This window comes from Annulohypoxylon truncatum (genome assembly GCF_022578515.1).
Source record: "Annulohypoxylon truncatum strain CBS 140777 unplaced genomic scaffold F4807scaffold_44, whole genome shotgun sequence".
Taxonomy (NCBI): Eukaryota; Fungi; Ascomycota; class Sordariomycetes; order Xylariales; family Hypoxylaceae; genus Annulohypoxylon; species Annulohypoxylon truncatum.
Genome location: NW_025953830.1, coordinates 51,416 through 71,126, shown reverse-complemented (window position 1 = coordinate 71,126; position 19,711 = coordinate 51,416). Strand labels below are relative to the sequence as shown.

Sequence of the window (19,711 nt, the reverse complement as noted above, 5' to 3'; positions counted from 1 at the left end):
ACGTTTCGCGATGAGGTGCTCGGGCTTCCTCCAATTATCGATCAACCTTGCCATCGTGGTCGTCTCGCTACTCGTCGCTGCTACCGCGGCACAGGGCAATGGCAACGCAAACAACAACAGACCCAAGAGCCGTAGACAGGCGAACTGCAATGCAGAGACCTTCGCTAATGTGCTCCCCTCCTCGGCCAAGGTCGAGAAGGTCGAGTACGTCAGCGCGGGCAGCAGCTTCGGCGAACCCTTGACAGATCTCATGTACCCGATCGCGCCGACGAACCTGCCGGAGCTATGCGCGGTCATCATCGCCGTCGCATCGTCTCCCGTGTCCTCGTACAGGATCGGCATGTTCCTGCCCGCGGAATGGAACGGTCGCTTCCTCGCGGTCGGCAACGGCGGGTTCGGAGGCGGCATTAATTGGCTGGACATGGGCGCGGGCGTGCGCTACGGCTTCGCCGTCGTATCCACCGACACGGGCCATAATTCGACCACGGCCGACATCCGCTGGGCGCTTAACCAGCCCGAGATGAGGACCGATTGGGGGTACCGCGCGCTGCACGGCACGGTGGTGCTTTCTAAGACGCTTGTCGCGACGTACTACGCTAAGCCTATCAGCTACTCGTATTACAGCGGCTGCTCGACGGGCGGACGGCAGGGGCTGAAGGAGATGCAGATCTCGCCGGATAGTTTCGACGGCGTGTTAGTCGGCGCCCCGTCTTGGTATACGGACCACCTCAACACGTGGGTCGGCAAGATCGCGACGTACAACTGGCCCGCCGACGAGTCGAAGCATATTCCCTGGGAATCGCTGAAGCCGATCGGCGCGGCGATCGTGAGCCAGTGCGACGCGAACGACGGTGTGACCGATGGCATCATCAGCCTTCCGGAGCAGTGCAAGATCAACTGGGACGGCATGAAGTGCACGAATAACGGCGGCGACTCCGACTTCTCGAAGTCGAAGGATTGTATGAACGACGACCAGATCGGCACCCTGCAGAAGATGTACGACGGCTTCGTGCTCGACTCTACGGGGCAGCAGATCATGCCGGGGTACCTGCCCGGGTCCGAGGACCAGATGTACACCGTGCTCAACTACTCGGACGCGAGCCCGTACGGCGTGGGGTACATCCGCTACTTCGTGCTGAACGACCCGATGTTCATGGCCGAGCAGTACAACGATAGCATCCTGCAGCTCGCGACGTCCTTGGACCCGGGAAATTCGACGGCGGATGATTACAATCTAACCACGTTCCGCGACCGCGGGGGTAAGATGCTGTTATACCATGGGCAGGCGGACGGACTGGTCCCCACGACGGCGGGGAGCCTGTATTATAACCGCACAGTCGAAACGACGAGCGGCGGCAACGTGACAGAAGCGCGGAAATTCTTCCGCAGGCTCGAGATCCCCGGGATGCAGCACTGCGGGATGACGGCCGTAGACGCGCCGTGGGCCTTCGGCGGCGCGACGCAAGCTTCTTGGTTGGGCAACGATACGTACAGTGTTCCCGGCTACGCGGACGCGCAGCACGACGTGCTCCTCGCGCTGGTCAATTGGGTGGAGAAGGGCGAGCCGATCGACCAGGTGATCGCGACGACGTGGAAGACGAGCACGGATCCGTCGAGTGGCGTGCTGAAGCAGCGGCCTATCTGCACGTATCCCAATACGGCGACGTTTAATACGTCGGGCGATGTGAATGATGCTGCGAGTTGGAGTTGCGGGTTAGTACTCCCTCACCCCCCTTTTCCCCGCTCCCTTTGCGAAACGTTTGCATCCCTCCTTGCCCCGTTCTTCGGCGTTGCAGTTTCGGTGTTATGGATGGTGGGAGGTGTGATTGTAGGACTTTGCTAATTTATGATTGTGTAGCGGTAGTACTAATAGCAGTGGTAACAGTACTGGGGAAGCGACTCACAGCGCGGCTTCTATGACTTACATGAACCCCTTCTCGGTTATTGCAGATATCTTTAGGGTTTTTGATATCATATGACCGGAGTACGGGGGATTCGACGGCCTGTCTTCTAGACCTTCAGGGACTTGGGGGCCCGGGGTGCTGTATATAGTCAGGTGGTTAGCACATTTGAATTGACAAGCGCTCATAATGAAAGAAATCTCATCACTTCGTCTTGACTTTGATTTTCATGTAGACGTAAACCGTATGTTTCTGTGATACTGCGCTTCTGGGCTCATGGTGGAGCCAATAATGACCAGGATTTCAGTTGAAACTGCATATAGTCTGCATTTCAGCCCTACGAAGAAACAGATCTGAGTATCGGGATCCACTGTTCTCCATTATCCTGTTTGAGAGAGCTATATAGGTATTTACGCCTAAGGAAATACATCGATTAAGATACTACGCGTATTGTCCTCCAATTATCAATTATCATATATCCTTCTCAACTCCATACCTAAGAAAAGAATCCCGCCCAGTTAATTGCCTAGCTCGACTTTTGCTGTTTGATCGCGAAGTACCAATTATCCGCCTCGTGCGATGAACCCAATGTCCCCTTCATCCAGCAGGTGTTGGTACCTTCATAACTACCCCAGCCGGCACCGACGCACGCCGTGTTGTTCGAACATACATCGATGCAATCCTCTATTGAGTCTGTCGCCGTGTTACCGATATCTGTCGTCCCGCTGTTCGCCTCGTTGCTGCTGTAGTCCACATCGCAAACAATTAGAAATGGGTCTTCGCCGGTGGCTTGGTATGTCGTGCCATTGGCATTAGGGCACACGATTGGAGTTAGCGCAGCTGTCGTGCTGGGTGTGCTGCGTGGTTGTTAGAAATGAACTGAGTCGAGATGCGTGAATCTTCTCCAGGAACACCTTAGTATCACTTACTCAGAACTGGATTTATGTGATGTTCCTAATCCTGCACCCAAACCGACAGCTAGTCCAATGACGAGCAAGGCAATCAACGGTGCAAATATCAACCAGAACTTCCTTCTCGGTATCCCTAATATCATCGGGCTGCTAGGCGGCGCGCCGCTCGGTGGCGCTCCATCTTTGAGATATGCGCTACTCTGGGTACTTCCCCATTGGGACTGAGCTGGTTGACTTGAAGGAGCATACCCTGTAGGCGGATATGCGCCGTTCGGGTAAAGATTGTTTTGGTAAAAATTGCTTGGGTAGGCTTGGGGTTGCTGTTCGTATGTATACTGCGCCTTGTCGTCGTGCGGCTTCTGCACTATTGTCGGTCCCTCAACAACGTGTGGCAGACCTGCCTCCGGCGCAACCTCTAAGCCCCCAGACACCCCAGACGAGAGAGAGGTTAAGAGGGACCCGCGCTGCTACGCATTGGCACATAATATGTGTGTCTGCTCGCGCATCTAAGTTCAACACAGGTCGACCATCTAATCCTGGTCCGGCCCCTGCATTGGGGTTCCCAAAAAGGAAAAACCAGGTCGCGGATGGCGTTCGTACCTTTGGGGGCGGTCTCCCCATTGAAGAATCATTGGATGATTCGCAACGCCGTAGCATTTCACGAATCCTACCGTCGAGTTGTCTATCTATTTCATCGGCGCTTTAAGTAGGATAAATCCTTCGGTGCGTTTCAGATACTCTATGAGAAATTCATGACATTGAAGCCACAACCCTCGGAATGCAACCCGAGACTGCAGCTAGCTGCACGATAAGGTGTGCAGATTTCAACGGAGTCTCATAGTCCTAGGAGCATTGTTTATGTAACCCTTCAGCCTGGTCTCTAACAATTGACGTTCAGGGTTTATCTAGGACTCGTGGCTCAACCGGGAGGTCATAGTTACCCCATGGGTAATATAAAATACGGACTGGAGTGTATATCGAGGACCGCGGGTCCTAGCCAATACCTTGGGCATATGGTATGTACCGATAGGGCACCACCGTTAAGCGTAATAGCCCGGCCTCTCGCCCGTCTCAACCCGCGACTGTCTCATGCATGTCTTGGATGATCAATGATTGATTTCAGTCATAGGAACACTTTGTGTAACCCCAAGTTAACTGCGTCCGACAGCCTTGGCCGCCATTGACAGAAAATTCTTGCGAGATGAGTGAGATCGGGAGTACGCAAGGTCGCCAGAAGCAACGCAGCGAGATGACAAGCAAATTAGCATACCACTTTTGTTGGGTTTCGAAATTGTTCGAAATAAGTTAAGCTAGACCATCCGGGTTCATTACACAGAGCTAACCGATCATCAGCGTCTTAAGACAGGTTGATCTCCAAGCTGTGACTGGGCAGCTCGTACCGAATGCCAATATTACGGGGGCAAGCCACCGCTAATCTTCAGCCGCAAGCCCCCGGCGAATTCTTGGAAGCTGACGTCCGTGGCGGTTGGGTAGTATTCTGGCACTTCCGTACCTGTCGCATCTGACATCAGCTTTACTTGTGCAAGCCTTTGAAAGCTCTACTGAAATTGTTCAAATATTCTCGTATTTCTAAGTGAAATTAACAACCAATATAAACGCATTAAAATGGTATGTGTAACTACTCATCTGTTTTCCGCTACCAAGCTCTGATGATAAACTACTGATAGGTATGAGGTTGTAAGAAGGCTTTGTCTTTTTGCCGGTAGCCTTGGAGCTCTTGATCCACGGCATCTCAGGGGAATGAACGTCGCGTAGATCTTCTCAGAAGATATATCCTTAATTGATAAGGTAGGCCATAAAGGATGTATAGAAAGACAAGTCATGAAGACTCCAATACTGTTATCAATATATTCGATCCTACTATGGAGGACGCCTTACACTTATGTAAAAGGGAAGAACTTTAAGGAGTACTTTACATGGTAGGATTTAAACGACAGGGATCCATTACTAAGCGGAAGCCCAAAAGCCCCGATTGGAACCTTGAACTCAGACCGGCCACACTTAATTTTCTGCGCCAGTTGAGGAATGCCTAGGTACCTAGGTACATATCGTACGCTAAATGATCCCTGCAGCTTCTAGGTGACGCGCCGAGGCGACAAGCGAAAGCTTTCACATCATCTCAAAGGCCAAAGATTTAACCTTTATCAACTCTCAGTTTTCCCGCGCACGCAATTGATGGCTGAAAATGTCTTCTCAAGCCGAGTCAAGCGATGACCCATGGAATAAAAAGACGAGGAGCAAGTTCAATAAGTGAGTGTGTCCGTTTCAAGCCAAATTGATATTTACTAATTGTGTCCGCAATAGCAAATCTAAGAGCGAATGGTTTGATCCTTGTCAAGAAGCCGCTTCACGAAGCATTGCTTGCCTGAATCGAAATGGCGGGGATAGGCAGATGTGCACTGATTACTTCGAGTGAGTGCCCAAAATGCCTGGGAGTCTTGGAAGCTCTGGTGATAGAGTGGCATGAGTGTTGACGATATCATCTCTCTAGAGCATATCGCGCGTGCAAAAAGGAATGGGTAAGGATGATTCCCGTGCAACCTGCAACTTGATTGCAGACTCTGCTTCATATTCTAACTTCGTCTTTTGAAAGGTCAATAAACGTAAGAAGGAAGCGGGATCCATTTTTGGCTGACCAGAAGATGACTTGAATATTCATCTGCGTCTCAAGACGATGCCACTGACGATAGTCTCCCAAGATGATATGGGATCCTGCTATTTCCACCTAGCAATGGCTGTGCTGCCACATGCACAGATAAAATACAGGTGCGAAAGTGTACATGAACTCTAGTGATGGAGCCCTCCTAATTAACAAAATAAAAAAACCATTCACCACTCACCTTCCACGGACAGAGAGAGGTCTTGACGGAGCCAATGAATATTGATGACTAATGCAGATAAATCGTACCTATGCGCACTCGTTACGTAATATGCACAATGACCTCGGAGCCTCAGTGTTAATACCGCTTACCTAATTTGGAAAGTGGCAGGAGCCCCACTAATGGCAGAATCTAGGGAATTTAGTACATGGGCAGGTTACGAGAAGCACAATTGATGCTGCCCAGCCCTAACAAGAACAACCTCATCGAAGAACAGGAGCACGTTGTAAACAACAAATCGAGTCACATTTCACAGCGTCGAATCACCTCTCGATTCCTCTCCCGCTCTGACCAAGTTCAACTTTCTCTGACATGTCTCTCACGATTCCGAGTCTTGTCCAAATTTGTATTCTTTACGATTCAACTTTTCCTCACTTTCGATAATATCCCCCACTCACTCACTACTTTGATCCCATTTCAAGCTCCTTTACTCAACACCCTCACATATAAACATACGAGCACATACACGTGCATACTTCCTACCCTCTAATTATACTCAATTGCTATATTCTACAAACTCACGACTGCGATCGTCAACAAAAAATCATCACGGTCACCATGAGGCCCCCTCTACCAAAGCCGAGTCCTCGACCCGTCAATATCAAGCAATCGGCACCCATAAACCTACAGTCTAGTTTCGCCGAAGAGCAATGGACTATCACCGCCAACTTAGCAAAACAGCGGCACAGGGCTACCAAAGATTCTTACTACCTCGTGAGTTGTATTTTGTTTTAATCATCTCTCCAAGTCTCGTCTCTTTTGGTTTTCTCTCGTTGTTTTGGCGCAATTCTTCTGTCAGCATGCACTTCTTCATGCCACCAGTTCACCAGACGAGGGTTTATGGCACTTAATACTTGTCTTAACTTAGACACGTCTACATTGACCTTATTCCGATGACGAGGATTCTGCACCATTGAGACTCGTCCGGTGTACTATCCCCGCAGCCTTCTTTCGGACAATCATGTATGGTGGTAATTTCGATATCTCTCCTTTCCATATGTCATATTTCGTCATACCTTCCCGATGAGTTGAAAAGGATTCTTACTACTACATAAACGGTATCATTATCTCCATAACTAACGTTCTTATACTAGGCCGTCGAGGTTGCTGCCAAGTCACAGAGTGATACTGTTGCGGACAGAAATGCTGGCAAAGTTTCCGTCGAGAAGATGATCAAAGACAATGTAACCGTCACAGACATTGATGCTCTGGATCTATACGAATTTTCATGCTCTCATGTCAATGTGAAATATCCTGAGACAATTGGTGTGCTCCGTGTCAGATTTGTGAAAGCCGCACCAAAGGACCAGAAAGCATGCATTCGTTGCTTTAACGCTTGTGTCTGGAATTCCGATTGGAAAAATGCTCAGCAGGTAACTTCCCATCGTCTCTGGAAAGTTGGCTTTATTAATGTACCTACGTGTCCAGATTGCGGCGTCATTGAATAAGAATTTCACCGATCGGAAGTTCTTGTTTCAATACATTATGGCAACACATTTGTATTCTGTGAGACTCCCTCCACTGCTTACTACCAACATTCCACTCCTAACTAGAATTAGCTGTCTCAGGACTGCCCCGAGGCCAGCAGAAAAATTTTCGCATCTCTCGCAAAAGCTCAAGCCGACAAGGCCTTTGATAACCGCACTGAAGTAAGCTTTAACTATAGACTCTGTTGATAGGAACGAGATGTTGATCATAAAAACTAGAGTAACGGCCAATTACAACGTACCGATCGAACTGCGCTGACAGAATCCGAAGACTGGATGTGGTTGGAAATCCGAATCGCCCATTGCAGTCCGAAGGAAAACTTAGAGCTGTTCAAGAAGCCAGGGTATACGGCCCTCGATTTCCTTCGAATTGGCCGGCATGAGCCATTCTGGAGAATTATCAAGTACTTCGAGGAACAGGGCGACTCGGATGAGATTTTCCGGATTGGAGAACTTACCTTGAAAGATGCTATCCGTACTTTGCAATCGGAGGCGGACCTTATCGAAAAGAACGAGAAGGTCATAAATCTAAAGAAGCTTGTCCACAACAGTAACGACCAGGATTCCCCGGAAATAGTGTCGTCAGTCAAGGCGGACTTACGTCGCGCTATGTACTTAGCTAGACCTGATAGAAGTGTGCAGGCCCATTGCTACGTCCTCGAAAACTGCGAGTATAAGGTGCTGCAGGTTTGGTTCAATGCGGCAAAGCGTCAAGCTGACCCGAAAAAGTGAGTTTGACTTACGTACCTACGTATGAATGGATAAGACTAATAATTTGATAGGGCGATGAAGCAACTTGGGAACTTGATTGAGAAGCTGACTAGGGCCTTAGAGAGGGCAGGTTGTATGCAACCGATCTATGCGAAATCATTGGAGCTTATGAGCCTTTCGATCAACGTCTCACGAGCTTCTTTAGCGGACCTAGGACCGAACCCATCCTTCACTGGACGGGTTGCTAATCTTCTCAAACATGTCGTTAAAAATTACGACAACCCTACGTCCGTGGACGAGGCCATGGTGCTCATACGGCAGTTGAGTATGTCGGAAGTTGCTGCGTTCCTAGCAACTTTCCAAGCTGTTGCCAATCAGGTATTCAACCAATCTTACAGGCTTTTTGTGGTGACTTAACTGACGTTCACCTATTAGTGTACCCACGCCTTCACGCGTTATACACTGACATCAATCTGTCTAAAAATCTGGTACGCCACGGTGATAGGTACCGGCCTTACGTGCAAATTTTGTGGCGCCGAACTGGTAGGCGACGCCTGCATGCATTGTTCCAAGGAGCTTGCCGAAAATGCCTTAAATATATACAAGGCTGGCATCAAAGACGGTAATCTCCTTCAGGAGATACTATCTCGCCAGCGCACAAATCCGCTTTCGGATATTGCGGTAATTGGTTCCATATGTCTCCTAAGAGTCGCAAGACTAGGAAACTCGTGGACGCCGCATGGAACTAGTTCTTTGTATCGCGCGAATATCCAGTTGTTCATGCAGGCTGTCCTATGGTTGGATTCGTGTAGGGAGACCTCAACGATCGTATCTACCGACCATACTCTGCTTCTAATCAAATTATATATTTTGATGGGAGCAGTACCTCGGGCGAAAACTATCTGGGATGGCCTAGACGTCAAGAATGCTCTCCTAGATTCACTAGGATTGCTCTTCATCGATCGATTATCTTCAATTGCCCCAGGCCTTTTCATGGGGTCGAATCGCGGCAATCCAGTGGACCCTTTTATAATACATTTCACGCGGGCACTTAAGACAACTGTGCCTAAGAGGATTATGGATTCTCTTGATCAGGAGACATACTCGAGCATTCCGGGAATAATCGAATATGCCGAAAAGCACGCTACAAGTTGTACCGTTGCTCTAGCCGTGCTAGAAGAACGTCGAGGTGCTCGAATGAAAACGAACAAGGCAGAGGTACCCATAGAGGACCAGCCTCTCGTGAGTACGTTAAACCACAACTTTTACAAGATGACTGGATTATGCTGACCTAATAGGGGATCTTTTGATCAAGCATGAACTCAAAGATGTGACTGACTATAAAGTCTTCAATATCCCAAGTGGACAGGATCCAAAAAGCCAGTCCAGTGGCGAGACGTCGCACCAGTCCATCGTTCACTATGGGCCTTTACCTTCGGTTTGTTATCCACACGCCACAGCTTCGTCTTAGATACTAACAGCGATTTAGAGCGACCGAGCCCACCTTGGATTGCTATCTGAACGCTTCTTTGATCTCGTGTCTTACGCACAGCCCAAGGAATACAAGCCGCCAAAGGCTGGGCGGGTCATTCAACTGGACTTGGAATACGCGCTTGCTACGTCCGCGCGCCTCGAAAAGGACATGAGGACTCTCATGCCCCTTCTTGACCCAAGCCTCTCTGAGAAAGAGCAGGCTAAGCTGAACCGACAACAAGAACGAATTAGGACATCGCTCACATCGCCCGAGCTATGGTATCATAGTATCATTCATAGGCTGGCAAGTTTGGTGAAAGAGATCGTCGAATCCGGGATCCTTAAAGGTGCTACCAACGATACTCGTGACCGCATTCGTTCTGCTATCAAAGAAACGATCGAAGAGCTGGAATTACAGACCAATGATTTTCTGGTCATGCCAGAAAACATTCACTCGAAGCTGTACGGTTTCCACGGATTCGCCGCCTTGCATGCTATGGGCATGTTACGCGAAACCGTTATCATCTTCAAGCATACGACCAATTACCTCACGACTGTGTCCGAGAAAGCCAAGAATGTTGACAAGCTCCGGTCCCAGGCCGAGCTGGCGTGGCTGGCTCCTGAGCTCAAGAAAATGATGACAGCGGCGGCTAGCTCGGAGAAATCTGTCAAGGACCGCATTAAGCTGCTACAGAGCTACCTTGACAATGTCGATGGCTGGCGAGATCGTCTATGCGATTGGGTCTTTGGCGAATACGCCACAGTGCGCGACGAGGATAAAGAGTTTAAGAACCATGTCTGTGAGGAAATGAGGAGTATTGTTCCCAAGGAGAATGCCGAGAAGTGGGCTGACGATATCGGCGACTCGTGGCGAGAACTAATTAAGGGTTGGGCCGCCGTCAAGTTTGACTGATCCTCTAATTTATCGGTTTGTCACTCGTGTCTATACTTGGTTCTATCCGACTACTTTTGTTTTGCACGCTGGCCACAAGGACGAGGGGTTTCCTAACAGCATTACGGCGTACAAGCCCAGCATTTTCTGCATGATTCACAGGCATGTTTAGGGTTGGTGTGGGTTGTTTTTTGTCTTTCGGACTCGGCGTCCGAGTCCGTTGGAATTTCGGGGGTCAAGGATACCAATTTAGAAGGGAGGTTGGTTTGGCGATGATGTGGAAAAGGAGGCAGGTACCAAAATAGCTCCAGTTGTATACCTTGGTGTGTTGTGTATAGAAGATCACCAAGGAACCGACTTGTCGCAGCAATGAGAAGCTGCTTATAAGTACGTCAGACTGTAAATAGAAAAATGCACCACCAATCACACGTGGTATACAAGCACATAATACAAATGCCCAAGTAGAAGAGACCGTCATCCATCTAATGCATGATACGTGAAGCATTCCGTGACCTAAAACACTCTAGGAGAAAGAAAGGGTATCTTCCGTGTCCGCGTCTCGCTCACTCTTTCTAGCAGTCTTTCAGCGCCGATCTGTAGATGTCGAAACCCATGCCCCAATGCCGCGGAAATGCCAACAACATCCGTTCCCGTGCCCCACGCCAGTTATATGCTTCTGAGAACCCGCCGAAAGACATATCGCGGGTTTTGAAAGGAGGTAAAGAGAGACCTCGGCCGAGAGGCTGTGCTCGGTAGAAACCATTGTACTCTCTATATCCGTATCCGCACCGCCCGAGCAGCCTTAGAGGGTAACTATGCATCCTCTCTCTCCGCAAAGCCACCCGCGCCAAACCAACCCAACCTCCATCCATCCATCAAACTCCCTAGAACCCCCGCGCAGCCCCGTTACTCGCGCTCCCCCTCCTCCTCTTCCTCGCGACAAAACTGCTCGCCTCCTCCTTAAGCGTAACCCAGACCCAAAACCAACTAAGAAACTCGAGAAACGCAAACGTGAAAAAAACACGGTTCCGCAATCCGTCACCGCCTGTCCCACCACCTCCTGCTCCTCCCATACTGCTACCGGCGACGAATACGTTAGGCGGGGCTAGCGGGTGCGACATGCGGCTCGGCCCCGCGCGGCCGTAGGACGGCGTGGAGAAGTATGTGTATAAGGAGACGAAGGCGAAGACGGTGATGCGCAGGGGCGCTTGCGAGCCCCAGTAGTGGATTAGCCAGATTTCTTCGGGCATGGAGAGGGTGAGCAGGTCGGAGAGGCCGAGGACGAGGAGGGTTATGGATAGGAAGGATGTTGCGCTGGAGGGGGTGGTAAAGGATGTTGTTTGCGGCTGTGGTGGGTTGTTAGTATTGTATATCGTTGGAGGGTACGGAGGATGGGTTAGAGATGGAGAGGTGCAGAGAGAGGAAAGGGTACTTGCCATGCCCATGGCTTCGCCGAGAACGTAGACTAGTGCTTGGTCTGCGATGGCGTTCGGGTTCGTGTAGAAGAAGTAGGCGAGGGTGATGTGGAAGAGACTCAGGGAGGTGAGGATCGTTTTGACGGATATGAGCGCCATCTTGATTCGTTCCTAGATTCGTTTCTATCTTCTCTATTCTTTTGGGAGTTTCGGTGGACGTCCGTTTCGTATATTGGTTGGGTTGGTGGTTGTTTTAGGTGCTAGCACCTAGAGAGTAACTACTAGTTATTGCCGGCTCTGGAGTATCGGATGCTGATTCGAAACGAAGGATGTCGTCGCTGTGGTGTTTAAGTGAACGGACGAAGGAAACCGAAATCGAGGACTGTTCGGACGGCGGTACACGTAGACGTAGACGATGACTTAATGAATGGCCGTCGTGTGACCAGGATGAACTGCAGCCTCAAGCTTCCTTAGGGACACATGCGACAACACATGCAAGAATCCTTGGGGGTTACAAGTTTGATGCAATGCCAATTCATCTCAGGGACCGGGATCATAGAGAATTTGGGGTAACTTCCGCTGCCTATCCCTTATCGCCTATCGCGCGGGTAGCCTAAATTTGAAACCTTAAATTTCAAGCTAGGAGCTGTTACGTGATGTTGCGGCTGGTGAACTTAGATGTGGCTAAGGTGGAAGCCACTTTTGGAGGGGCACTTTTATAAAGTGGGTCGTAGGGCTGATGTAGGTTTGAGGAGGGGCAGGGTCAAGTTCGATTTATTTTAAGGTAACAGCGATCATCTATACATTTTATACCTCTAAGCTCTAGGAATTGAGGAAAGTCAATTCCAACTTACACTCTTACATCCTCTTTATTTCTTCTCTCACGTCCAATGCCTTCAGTCACGTAGATTCAATTACAATGTCAGAACCACCTCTCGACACAGCTCGCCATATCCGTTACTGGCAACGATGTCTCCGTTCCATACTACCTCACCACTATGTAACTAACGATAGCATCCGATTAACACTCGGATTCTTCATAGTCGCAGCCCTCGACCTTCTCTCTTCATCTTCATCCTACTCTGAGCCCCCGAGCGATCCACTTAAAGCCTCACTCATAACTTTAGAAGACCGCAAGCGCCTGCGAGCTTGGGTCCTGTCCTTACAACACCCGCACGGCGGTTTCTGCGGCTCACCCCACCACGTCCTTCCAAAGGAGTACACCACCAAGTGGGACCCCATAAACAAAATAGAATCCGCAGGTGACCCGGCCAATGCAAACATAGCCGCCACGTACTTTGCCCTGCTCCTGCTGGGTATCCTAGCCGAAGATGACGGTTCCAGAGCGTTTGAGGGCGTTCACCGGATGAAGACGCTTCGATGGCTCAAGACCTTGCAAAGAGATGACGGAAGCTTTGGCGAGCTAATCGACGAGGATGGTTATGTGGCAGGAGGGAAGGATATGCGGTATTGCTATTTGGCCGCTACCATTAGATGGGCTCTTGGCGGAGCTGAAGCGGGAGAGGACTTCAACGTCGATGCGCTTGTAGCACATATACGACGAGGACAGACTTTCGATGGTGGCTTGGGTGAGAGCTCCACGCATGAGAGTCACGCCGGATACGTATACTGCGCCGTCGCTGCATTATCCCTTCTAGACCTCGCAAACCCCAACGCTTCTACAGAGCCTAATCGATACCTCCACGCTGGCATCGCTTCAATCCCTTCTCTGGTACACTTCCTCGCATGCCGCCAATTCGACTACCTTGAGCCTGATTCTAATGACGAGCACGAAGATTCCGATAATCATCCGTTGCCGGACCTATCTACTCTAGATCTATCAGACACACCCCAGCTATCCGGCTTTAACGGCCGTCTCAACAAGGTCGCCGACACGTGCTACACGTGGTGGGTCGCCGGCACACTGGCTATGCTCGGCCACGGCAAAGTCATAGACCGCGACCCCGCTAGGAAGTTCATATTGGAGAAGACGCAGCACATGATTGGCGGATTCGCCAAGCACCCCGGCGGTCCCCCGGACGTATACCACGCGTACCTCGGACTCGCGGCCCTAGGTACGTTAGGGGCCCAGACTGATGACGGGAAAGAGCCGGGTCTGGGTAAATTCGACCCGCGCCTGTGCATAGGCATCGAAGCATCCGAGCGGTTAGCAAAGGCGCGAGAGGCGCTGTTAGCTCCCCCTGACGAAGACGATAATGACGATGACCTGATCGAGGAAGTAGAGAAGATAAGGAAGGAGCTCGATTTGGACAATATACAGGAGCAGATCACGAAGCTGGAAGCCAAGTACAAGGCCGAGGGCAAGAATCCCTTGTATGAGTTGATGAAGCCGACTTTTATCAACAAAACGACATGATGGGGCTGTCTTTAAGTACCTCGGCACCTAGTTACGTTACTACGTTGCCTAGTTTATGTTGTTCTAAAAAAATAAATGGAAAGGGGATGGGAGTGGGCTAAAAGGGATGATTCAAAAAAAGCTAGATACGTCGGTTGTCATTTCAATAAATCATGATACCCCCTAATTTTCTTCGCAGCCGACTTCTTCACTACACACCCAATGTCGTGATTCGCCTATCTCGTAATTATACAAGAATCCAGTAGAGTATGTGAACACGCGCCTAGAACTCATATTCGGCGTAGGTAATATGTTAGATCAAAATACGTATATCGGATGTGTTGCAGGTAGGTAGGCAGGCAAGCTAAGTTAGCGAATCTACAACATCCATTTACATATCTACCTCCCCACCTCCCCACCTCCATACCTATCTACCTATTCATAAAATCAGGCAGTCCATCCATCCGCTCATTCATAAACTCCCTAAAACAACTCAAACTTCCCCCCATAACCTACTTCTCACCTCAGTCACAGCCACAGCAGCTAAATCAAGCAACAACCCTCCCCCTCCCCGCGCCCCCACCCAAGCGCTCAACATCCAAAACCAAAGGCCCTCCGCCGGGCCCGCTCGCGTCCAGGCTCAGGGTGACGCGGGCCCTATCCGCGATGACCCTGACCGTCTCTCCCAAATTCCTCACGTCGGTCTCGAAATGTACGCCCGGCCCGGTCCCGGCCCCCGCTCCCCCGCCAACGGGCGAGCCGACGGCGTCTTCGTAGGGTCTGACTTCCCTGATCTCGACGGTCGGGTACGGCAGCCAGCCCTCGCGAAGCGGGACGAGGAGGATAGGGATCTCGGCTTCGGTGTCGGGGGTGCTTTCGTAGTCTACTTTTACGTTCGCTCCCCCGGCCCCGGTTACGGCTCCGGAGAGTGACGGTGAAGACGGGGCGGGGATAACGAAGTGTCCCTTCCGCCTTCCGCCGAGGAGCCACGTATCCTGCGGCGCGGCGAGCTCGTAGCTGAATTCCAGGTCTGTCTGCTCGGCAGGTGGCGTGGTGGTGTCCCACATGCGCGTCCATTTCAGATGCAGGATCGCGGGTAGCAGTTGATTCGTGCAGACCGTTGGCGTAGGAGAATCGGGAAGGGAAGAAAGTGCCGAAGGTGTCTGCTGCGGGGGTGGTTGGAGCCGGACATCGGCCGTGTGGACGATAGTCAAGGAGGGTATATCTACGGGGATCAGGATTGATCTGGGTTCCGCTGGGACCGAGTATATTTCGAGCGCCAGTTTGGGATGCTCAGCCTGCCAGGTCCGGAGGAAAGACACGAGAGCTTTGGAGTAATCGGTGCCATCGGGTGCCTTGCCTAGTCCAACGAAGTACTTAGCCCAGTTGATGGAGGAAAGGAATGCCGTGGGTACAGATCCAAGGAGAACCGCGCGCTCTAGGTCTTGTCCCGTGAGCCCGTGCCGAACATGCGGGATGACTATCGAGCATATAAGCCGGGAGAAGGGACGCAGTGGTTTATCCTCCAGGGACTCGGTGAGGGAATCCTCGACTAGAGATTCGATCTCATCCTGTAGCACGCTATAGTGTAGTCTAAGATACATCGTCTTCTTTGTCTTCGGACCGATCTTCACGCCCATTTTACGCATGATCTTGTATAGTAGACTAGCTGGTTGTTTCGGGAAGATTACGACGGGAGCGCTAGGGGGCGCTCCAAACTCCGAATCAAAAACTTCCGAGCTTACAAGCTCGCTCTTGAATAAACGTAAGGGGCTTTGGCTCGCTGTAGATACGGTAAAGCGGGAGAAAAGAGCTTTGTGCTTGAAAACATCTTGGACGTTGACCCCGAGAGCCAAAGCGGTTTCGACGACAGGAGTTTTGGAGAAGAAAAACGAGCCATCCTCGGTCGTGTAAGATACCTCGATACGTATCGATATGCTAAAAGTCTCCTGCTCCACCGTATATGGGAATCGGATTCGAACGGTACTGTTCTGCGGTATGGCTCCGAAACAAAATAGACCGCCCTCCGGCTTTTTCGAGAAATTTATAGAAGAGCTGATACACTTCGCTTCGCTGGTGAGTAGTCTTAGGCCGCCCGTAGCAGCCTTGACCCGAATCTCAGCGTTCAGCATGTTATTCCAGCCAGGATCTAAATCAACATCCACTGTATTGTTCCGATCTAGTTGAATATGCTTCGATGCACGCAGTTTTACATCTAGAGTCTCGGATCGGTGATAGATAGCAAGATATGGAGATTGAAGGGTATCGCTAGCCTTGTCTACAGGTTGACCGGCTTCGCGCTCATGGTGCAAGTGCAAGTTGCTGGCCTTGAAATCGACCTTATCGATCTCATAAGAGCCTGGTATTGCCGACTGTTTTCGTGAGTATGGTTCCGTTCTAGGATATAGCGAGATGGACTTACGTTACTATTTAATTTGAGCTTGTTTTTGCCCGGCTTAATTGTTGTTGGTTCAGTCAGCTCAAACCATATATCTTTTGACGATTTGTTCACTATCCCAACGACCCGTACTTTCACATTATCGATTCGGAGGTTATCCACGAGTAAGCTATTCACCTTGAGATTGAGTGAAATGCCATCTCGGCCTTGATGGTATTCGGGGGGACCGTCAACTTCTACAATGGAGATGAAGCTGGAAAGGGGTATTCGTAACTCATTTGGGAGAGTCTTTGTCGCTGCGAGCAGATCATCCAGGAACCCTTTAATAGCTTCGCTGTCGGGATAATCAACGTCTTCCTGCTTTCCTAACCGGAACGCCGACTTCTGTTGCTGACGGTCTCTCTCAGCCGCGGCAGCTTTAGTAAGCAGCTTCAATACGACTTTGACATACTCGTCTTTTCGCTGAAGTTGCTTTAGACACCTCGAGCACATGACTAACATGGATAACTCTAGGAGGCTCCAACCGCTTTCTCCAAAGAAAGGAATGGTTTCCCAAAAGTAGGAAGAAGCTGCAGCGTAGTCGCCAAGGTGATATTTCAACACGGCAATATCTGCCATGCTGGTCTTTACCGAATGGGTGTGATCCGCCACAGTATAATGTCGCAAGGCCTTGTCGGTGAGCGTCTCGTAAAGACGATAGAAATCCTCCCTGTTATCGAGAGCCGTCTTGAGAAGCTTGCTATCAACACCAGAGATAGAGACAGCTTCACGAGTTGCGGGGGTCTCTTGAACTTCTGTCTCAGATTTCTCATCGTCATCATCATCACCGTCAAGATCGATATCAACCATTTCAACCATAGTCGACTCCCCTATGACAGGTACGGTGGCCCAGCCATCAGCCCATCCACGCTTCTTTCCGCATTCCGCAAGGATATTCCTCGACAACATATAGAGCTCAGCTCTCTTAGCAGCGAGCTCTTCTAGTCCAGCTTTTAGGAACGAGGATTGGGCTTGATCGTCCGAGGCACTCGGCTGGCGTCCGGGAAAGACATTTGGACTAGGGAGTGGACGCCCGACGTTGGCACCACGCCCTGTCTGTATAATCAGCGACGAACTCCTCGCTGGATGCATCATCGTCTTAGGTTCAGGTATAGCGGCTTTTGGTTCTTGAGCATCTTGCGGCGTTAAGGTAGATGGAGGTATCGGCAAAGCTTTAGTCGAAGTCTGTGCTAGAATCTGCTGCGCGATAGAGAAGGCAAACGAAGCCACCAAATTCTCAACCACTTCCTCGATCATGGGGTCTGCTTGTGATGCTTTTAGAGCATCATCCCCATCCGCTTTCGCCATATCCGAAAGAGCAGCAAAGACATCGTTTCTCATAACCTGGGAAACCGTGGGGATGAATTCTAATGTCCGTCGGCAGATCTCAGCGAGCATCGTTAAATCCTCGTGCTCATTTTCCTTTTGTTTTGGGGGTGGCGCGCGGGGGGCAACGCCATGTAAAACCGACTCCTGCTGCTCCTTGAGCTTTGCGAGCAACTCTTCCCGTGTTGACCACGCATTTCCGAGGCGAAGCAAGAGGGATATTTGCCTAGCGAAGATATAGCACCTAAAGTCAAAAACAGATACATTATTCGCAACAATCAAATCGCGATAAGACTTCTTAGTAGAGCTGATGGGAATATCATCATATATATCCTTAGACTGGGCGTCATCAGTCTGGGACTGTAGATCAACCGTTTCCTCGTCATCTTCATACTCGGAACCAGTAATAGCGGCTTTAGCCTTGAGAGCAATCTCTTTTAACTCCTCGGTATAGCTTAATAGTGCATTCGTGGCAGATCTCGATCCTGTTGAAGCTTGGTCTTGGACGATCATATCCAGCCCTACGCTCAGCTCATCGTATCCGACTAACGCATCCTCTACCAGACCTACGCTCTCAAAGCCACGGGCAAGGCCCTCTTTAAGGATGAAGAAAGTGCAAAAATTCCACCCGGGCAAAGTTCTCTGCGAGTCCTTCTCCCTGATATCTTCCTCGTACTGGCTCACGCGCAGATCAAAACTGGATAGAATAAGACTTCGAAATTTGGAAACAAGGTCCGTCCATGAATTTTCGGTCTCCTGTTCCGTCTCGGAATAGCCGCTGGGCACAGCCGGCACTACTCGAGGCAGAATGTCGTACGGGACATCGTTAACGCCGATACGAATCTGGGCGATTCGATCCACCCCTCCTTTGCTGGATGTATTAAAGTCAGACCTTAATTTCTCGAAAAGAGTGCTTGACCCCGGTCTCCACTTAGAGACAGCCGATGTCTTCTCTGGGGCAGAACCTGAATCTCGAGGTTGGGTGGCGGCGACCGTATTTGGTATAACAACGTGGATAATAAGCCATTCGAAGGCATCGTGGTTTTCGGCGGTATTCCTCTTAGAGCCGGACGGGGGTGTATGTGTTTTGATCCAATCGCGTATGTCCTGCCTTACATGTCCCTTATACGAATCATTATCGTCACATCGAACGAGTAGCACCTTCAAATATGGAGTCCTCCTCAGCCCAGGGATTTGGTGCCGCCGCGCCGGTGTACTATTTCGGTTCACATTCGGATCGAGACCTTCGGATGACAGTTTAGCTCCAATTTGGGTCTGGAAGCCATCCTCACGGCTAATAACAGTATCTAAATGGTGTCCGGAAGCATGTGGAGAAGCGACTGGAGAAGTAACGGAGGTCTTGTCGCCGGCCGAGAGAAGTTCGATATGTAGGGTATCGATAGAACGAAGTGGCCCAGCATGCGATTGCCAGTGAAGGTTGCGCAAGGGAAGTCGGGGTACTAATCCCGGGGCGAGAAGCTTAAAGACATCGTGAGGGTCGAAATACTCGACTAGGCGATGTCAGCAAGGTCGGCGCATGATCCAAGGGGATAATGTATGAAAGCACCTGTGACTTTGGAGGTAGAATACGACTGTTCCATGGCGAACAGCTATCAGAGTTGCTTCCTACTTCATGGTTAGAGTACCAATCGAACATTCGTAATATCCGCAAGCTTTGGTAGACGATTATTCGGGAAATGGTTTAAGCATTTAAGGGTATTCGCGATGTTTGACCCGGAGGTTTGAAGTTGTAGGTTTGATCGTCGACAACTGCATGTCACAGTTACCTAAGCTTAGCTAGGAAAGTATGGACCCGAGACGTGGGTAGCGACGGCCGTATACAGCCGGTAACAAATTAAGATCCAGGGGTAAAGCCGCCCCAAAGCGGTGAAGGCCATGCCG

General features: G+C 50.3%; 7 protein-coding genes across 7 annotated transcripts; 4 read left to right on the top strand and 3 right to left on the bottom strand.

Moving 5' to 3' along the window:
• Positions 1 to 10: 10 nt before the first annotated feature.
• On the top strand, positions 11 to 1,979 carry F4807DRAFT_454050 (tannase-domain-containing protein; the record flags this gene model as incomplete). Its single annotated transcript, XM_048000532.1, has 2 exons — positions 11 to 1,713; positions 1,865 to 1,979. The coding sequence occupies 2 exons, from the start codon at positions 11 to 13 to the stop codon at positions 1,977 to 1,979; spliced, it is 1,818 nt and encodes a 605-aa protein (XP_047849817.1).
• Positions 1,980 to 2,427: 448 nt separating this feature from the next.
• F4807DRAFT_464774 (uncharacterized protein) lies at positions 2,428 to 3,433 on the bottom strand (the record flags this gene model as incomplete). Its single annotated transcript, XM_048002180.1, has 3 exons — positions 2,428 to 2,758; positions 2,831 to 3,276; positions 3,413 to 3,433. 3 exons carry the CDS (start codon positions 3,431 to 3,433, stop codon positions 2,428 to 2,430), a joined length of 798 nt encoding a protein of 265 aa, XP_047849816.1.
• Positions 3,434 to 5,018: 1,585 nt separating this feature from the next.
• F4807DRAFT_464773 (uncharacterized protein) lies at positions 5,019 to 5,249 on the top strand (the record flags this gene model as incomplete). Its single annotated transcript, XM_048002179.1, has 2 exons — positions 5,019 to 5,083; positions 5,138 to 5,249. The coding sequence occupies 2 exons, from the start codon at positions 5,019 to 5,021 to the stop codon at positions 5,247 to 5,249; spliced, it is 177 nt and encodes a 58-aa protein (XP_047849815.1).
• Positions 5,250 to 6,779: 1,530 nt separating this feature from the next.
• On the top strand, positions 6,780 to 10,403 carry F4807DRAFT_287042 (N-acetyltransferase B complex non catalytic subunit-domain-containing protein). Its single transcript, XM_047994759.1, has 8 exons — positions 6,780 to 7,085; positions 7,141 to 7,218; positions 7,272 to 7,361; positions 7,419 to 7,927; positions 7,982 to 8,288; positions 8,346 to 9,156; positions 9,209 to 9,348; positions 9,400 to 10,403. The coding sequence occupies exons 1-8, from the start codon at positions 6,882 to 6,884 to the stop codon at positions 10,294 to 10,296; spliced, it is 3,036 nt and encodes a 1,011-aa protein (XP_047849814.1). The 5' UTR covers positions 6,780 to 6,881; the 3' UTR covers positions 10,297 to 10,403.
• A 327-nt stretch (positions 10,404 to 10,730) lies between these two features.
• Positions 10,731 to 12,309, bottom strand: F4807DRAFT_443479 (increased loss of mitochondrial DNA protein 1). The gene is made up of 2 exons (XM_047999557.1): positions 11,712 to 12,309; positions 10,731 to 11,621 (listed from the first exon to the last, which is right to left on the bottom strand). Exons 1-2 carry the CDS (start codon positions 11,847 to 11,849, stop codon positions 11,160 to 11,162), a joined length of 600 nt encoding a protein of 199 aa, XP_047849813.1. The 5' UTR covers positions 11,850 to 12,309; the 3' UTR covers positions 10,731 to 11,159.
• Positions 12,310 to 12,485: 176 nt separating this feature from the next.
• Positions 12,486 to 14,350, top strand: F4807DRAFT_443477 (terpenoid cyclases/Protein prenyltransferase). The gene has a single exon (XM_047999556.1). It carries the CDS (start codon positions 12,610 to 12,612, stop codon positions 14,065 to 14,067), a length of 1,458 nt encoding a protein of 485 aa, XP_047849812.1. The 5' UTR covers positions 12,486 to 12,609; the 3' UTR covers positions 14,068 to 14,350.
• Positions 14,328 to 19,618, bottom strand: F4807DRAFT_443476 (trafficking protein particle complex subunit 10). The gene is made up of 3 exons (XM_047999555.1): positions 19,377 to 19,618; positions 16,469 to 19,320; positions 14,328 to 16,418 (listed from the first exon to the last, which is right to left on the bottom strand). The coding sequence occupies exons 1-3, from the start codon at positions 19,408 to 19,410 to the stop codon at positions 14,595 to 14,597; spliced, it is 4,710 nt and encodes a 1,569-aa protein (XP_047849811.1). The 5' UTR covers positions 19,411 to 19,618; the 3' UTR covers positions 14,328 to 14,594.
• Positions 19,619 to 19,711: the final 93 nt, after the last annotated feature.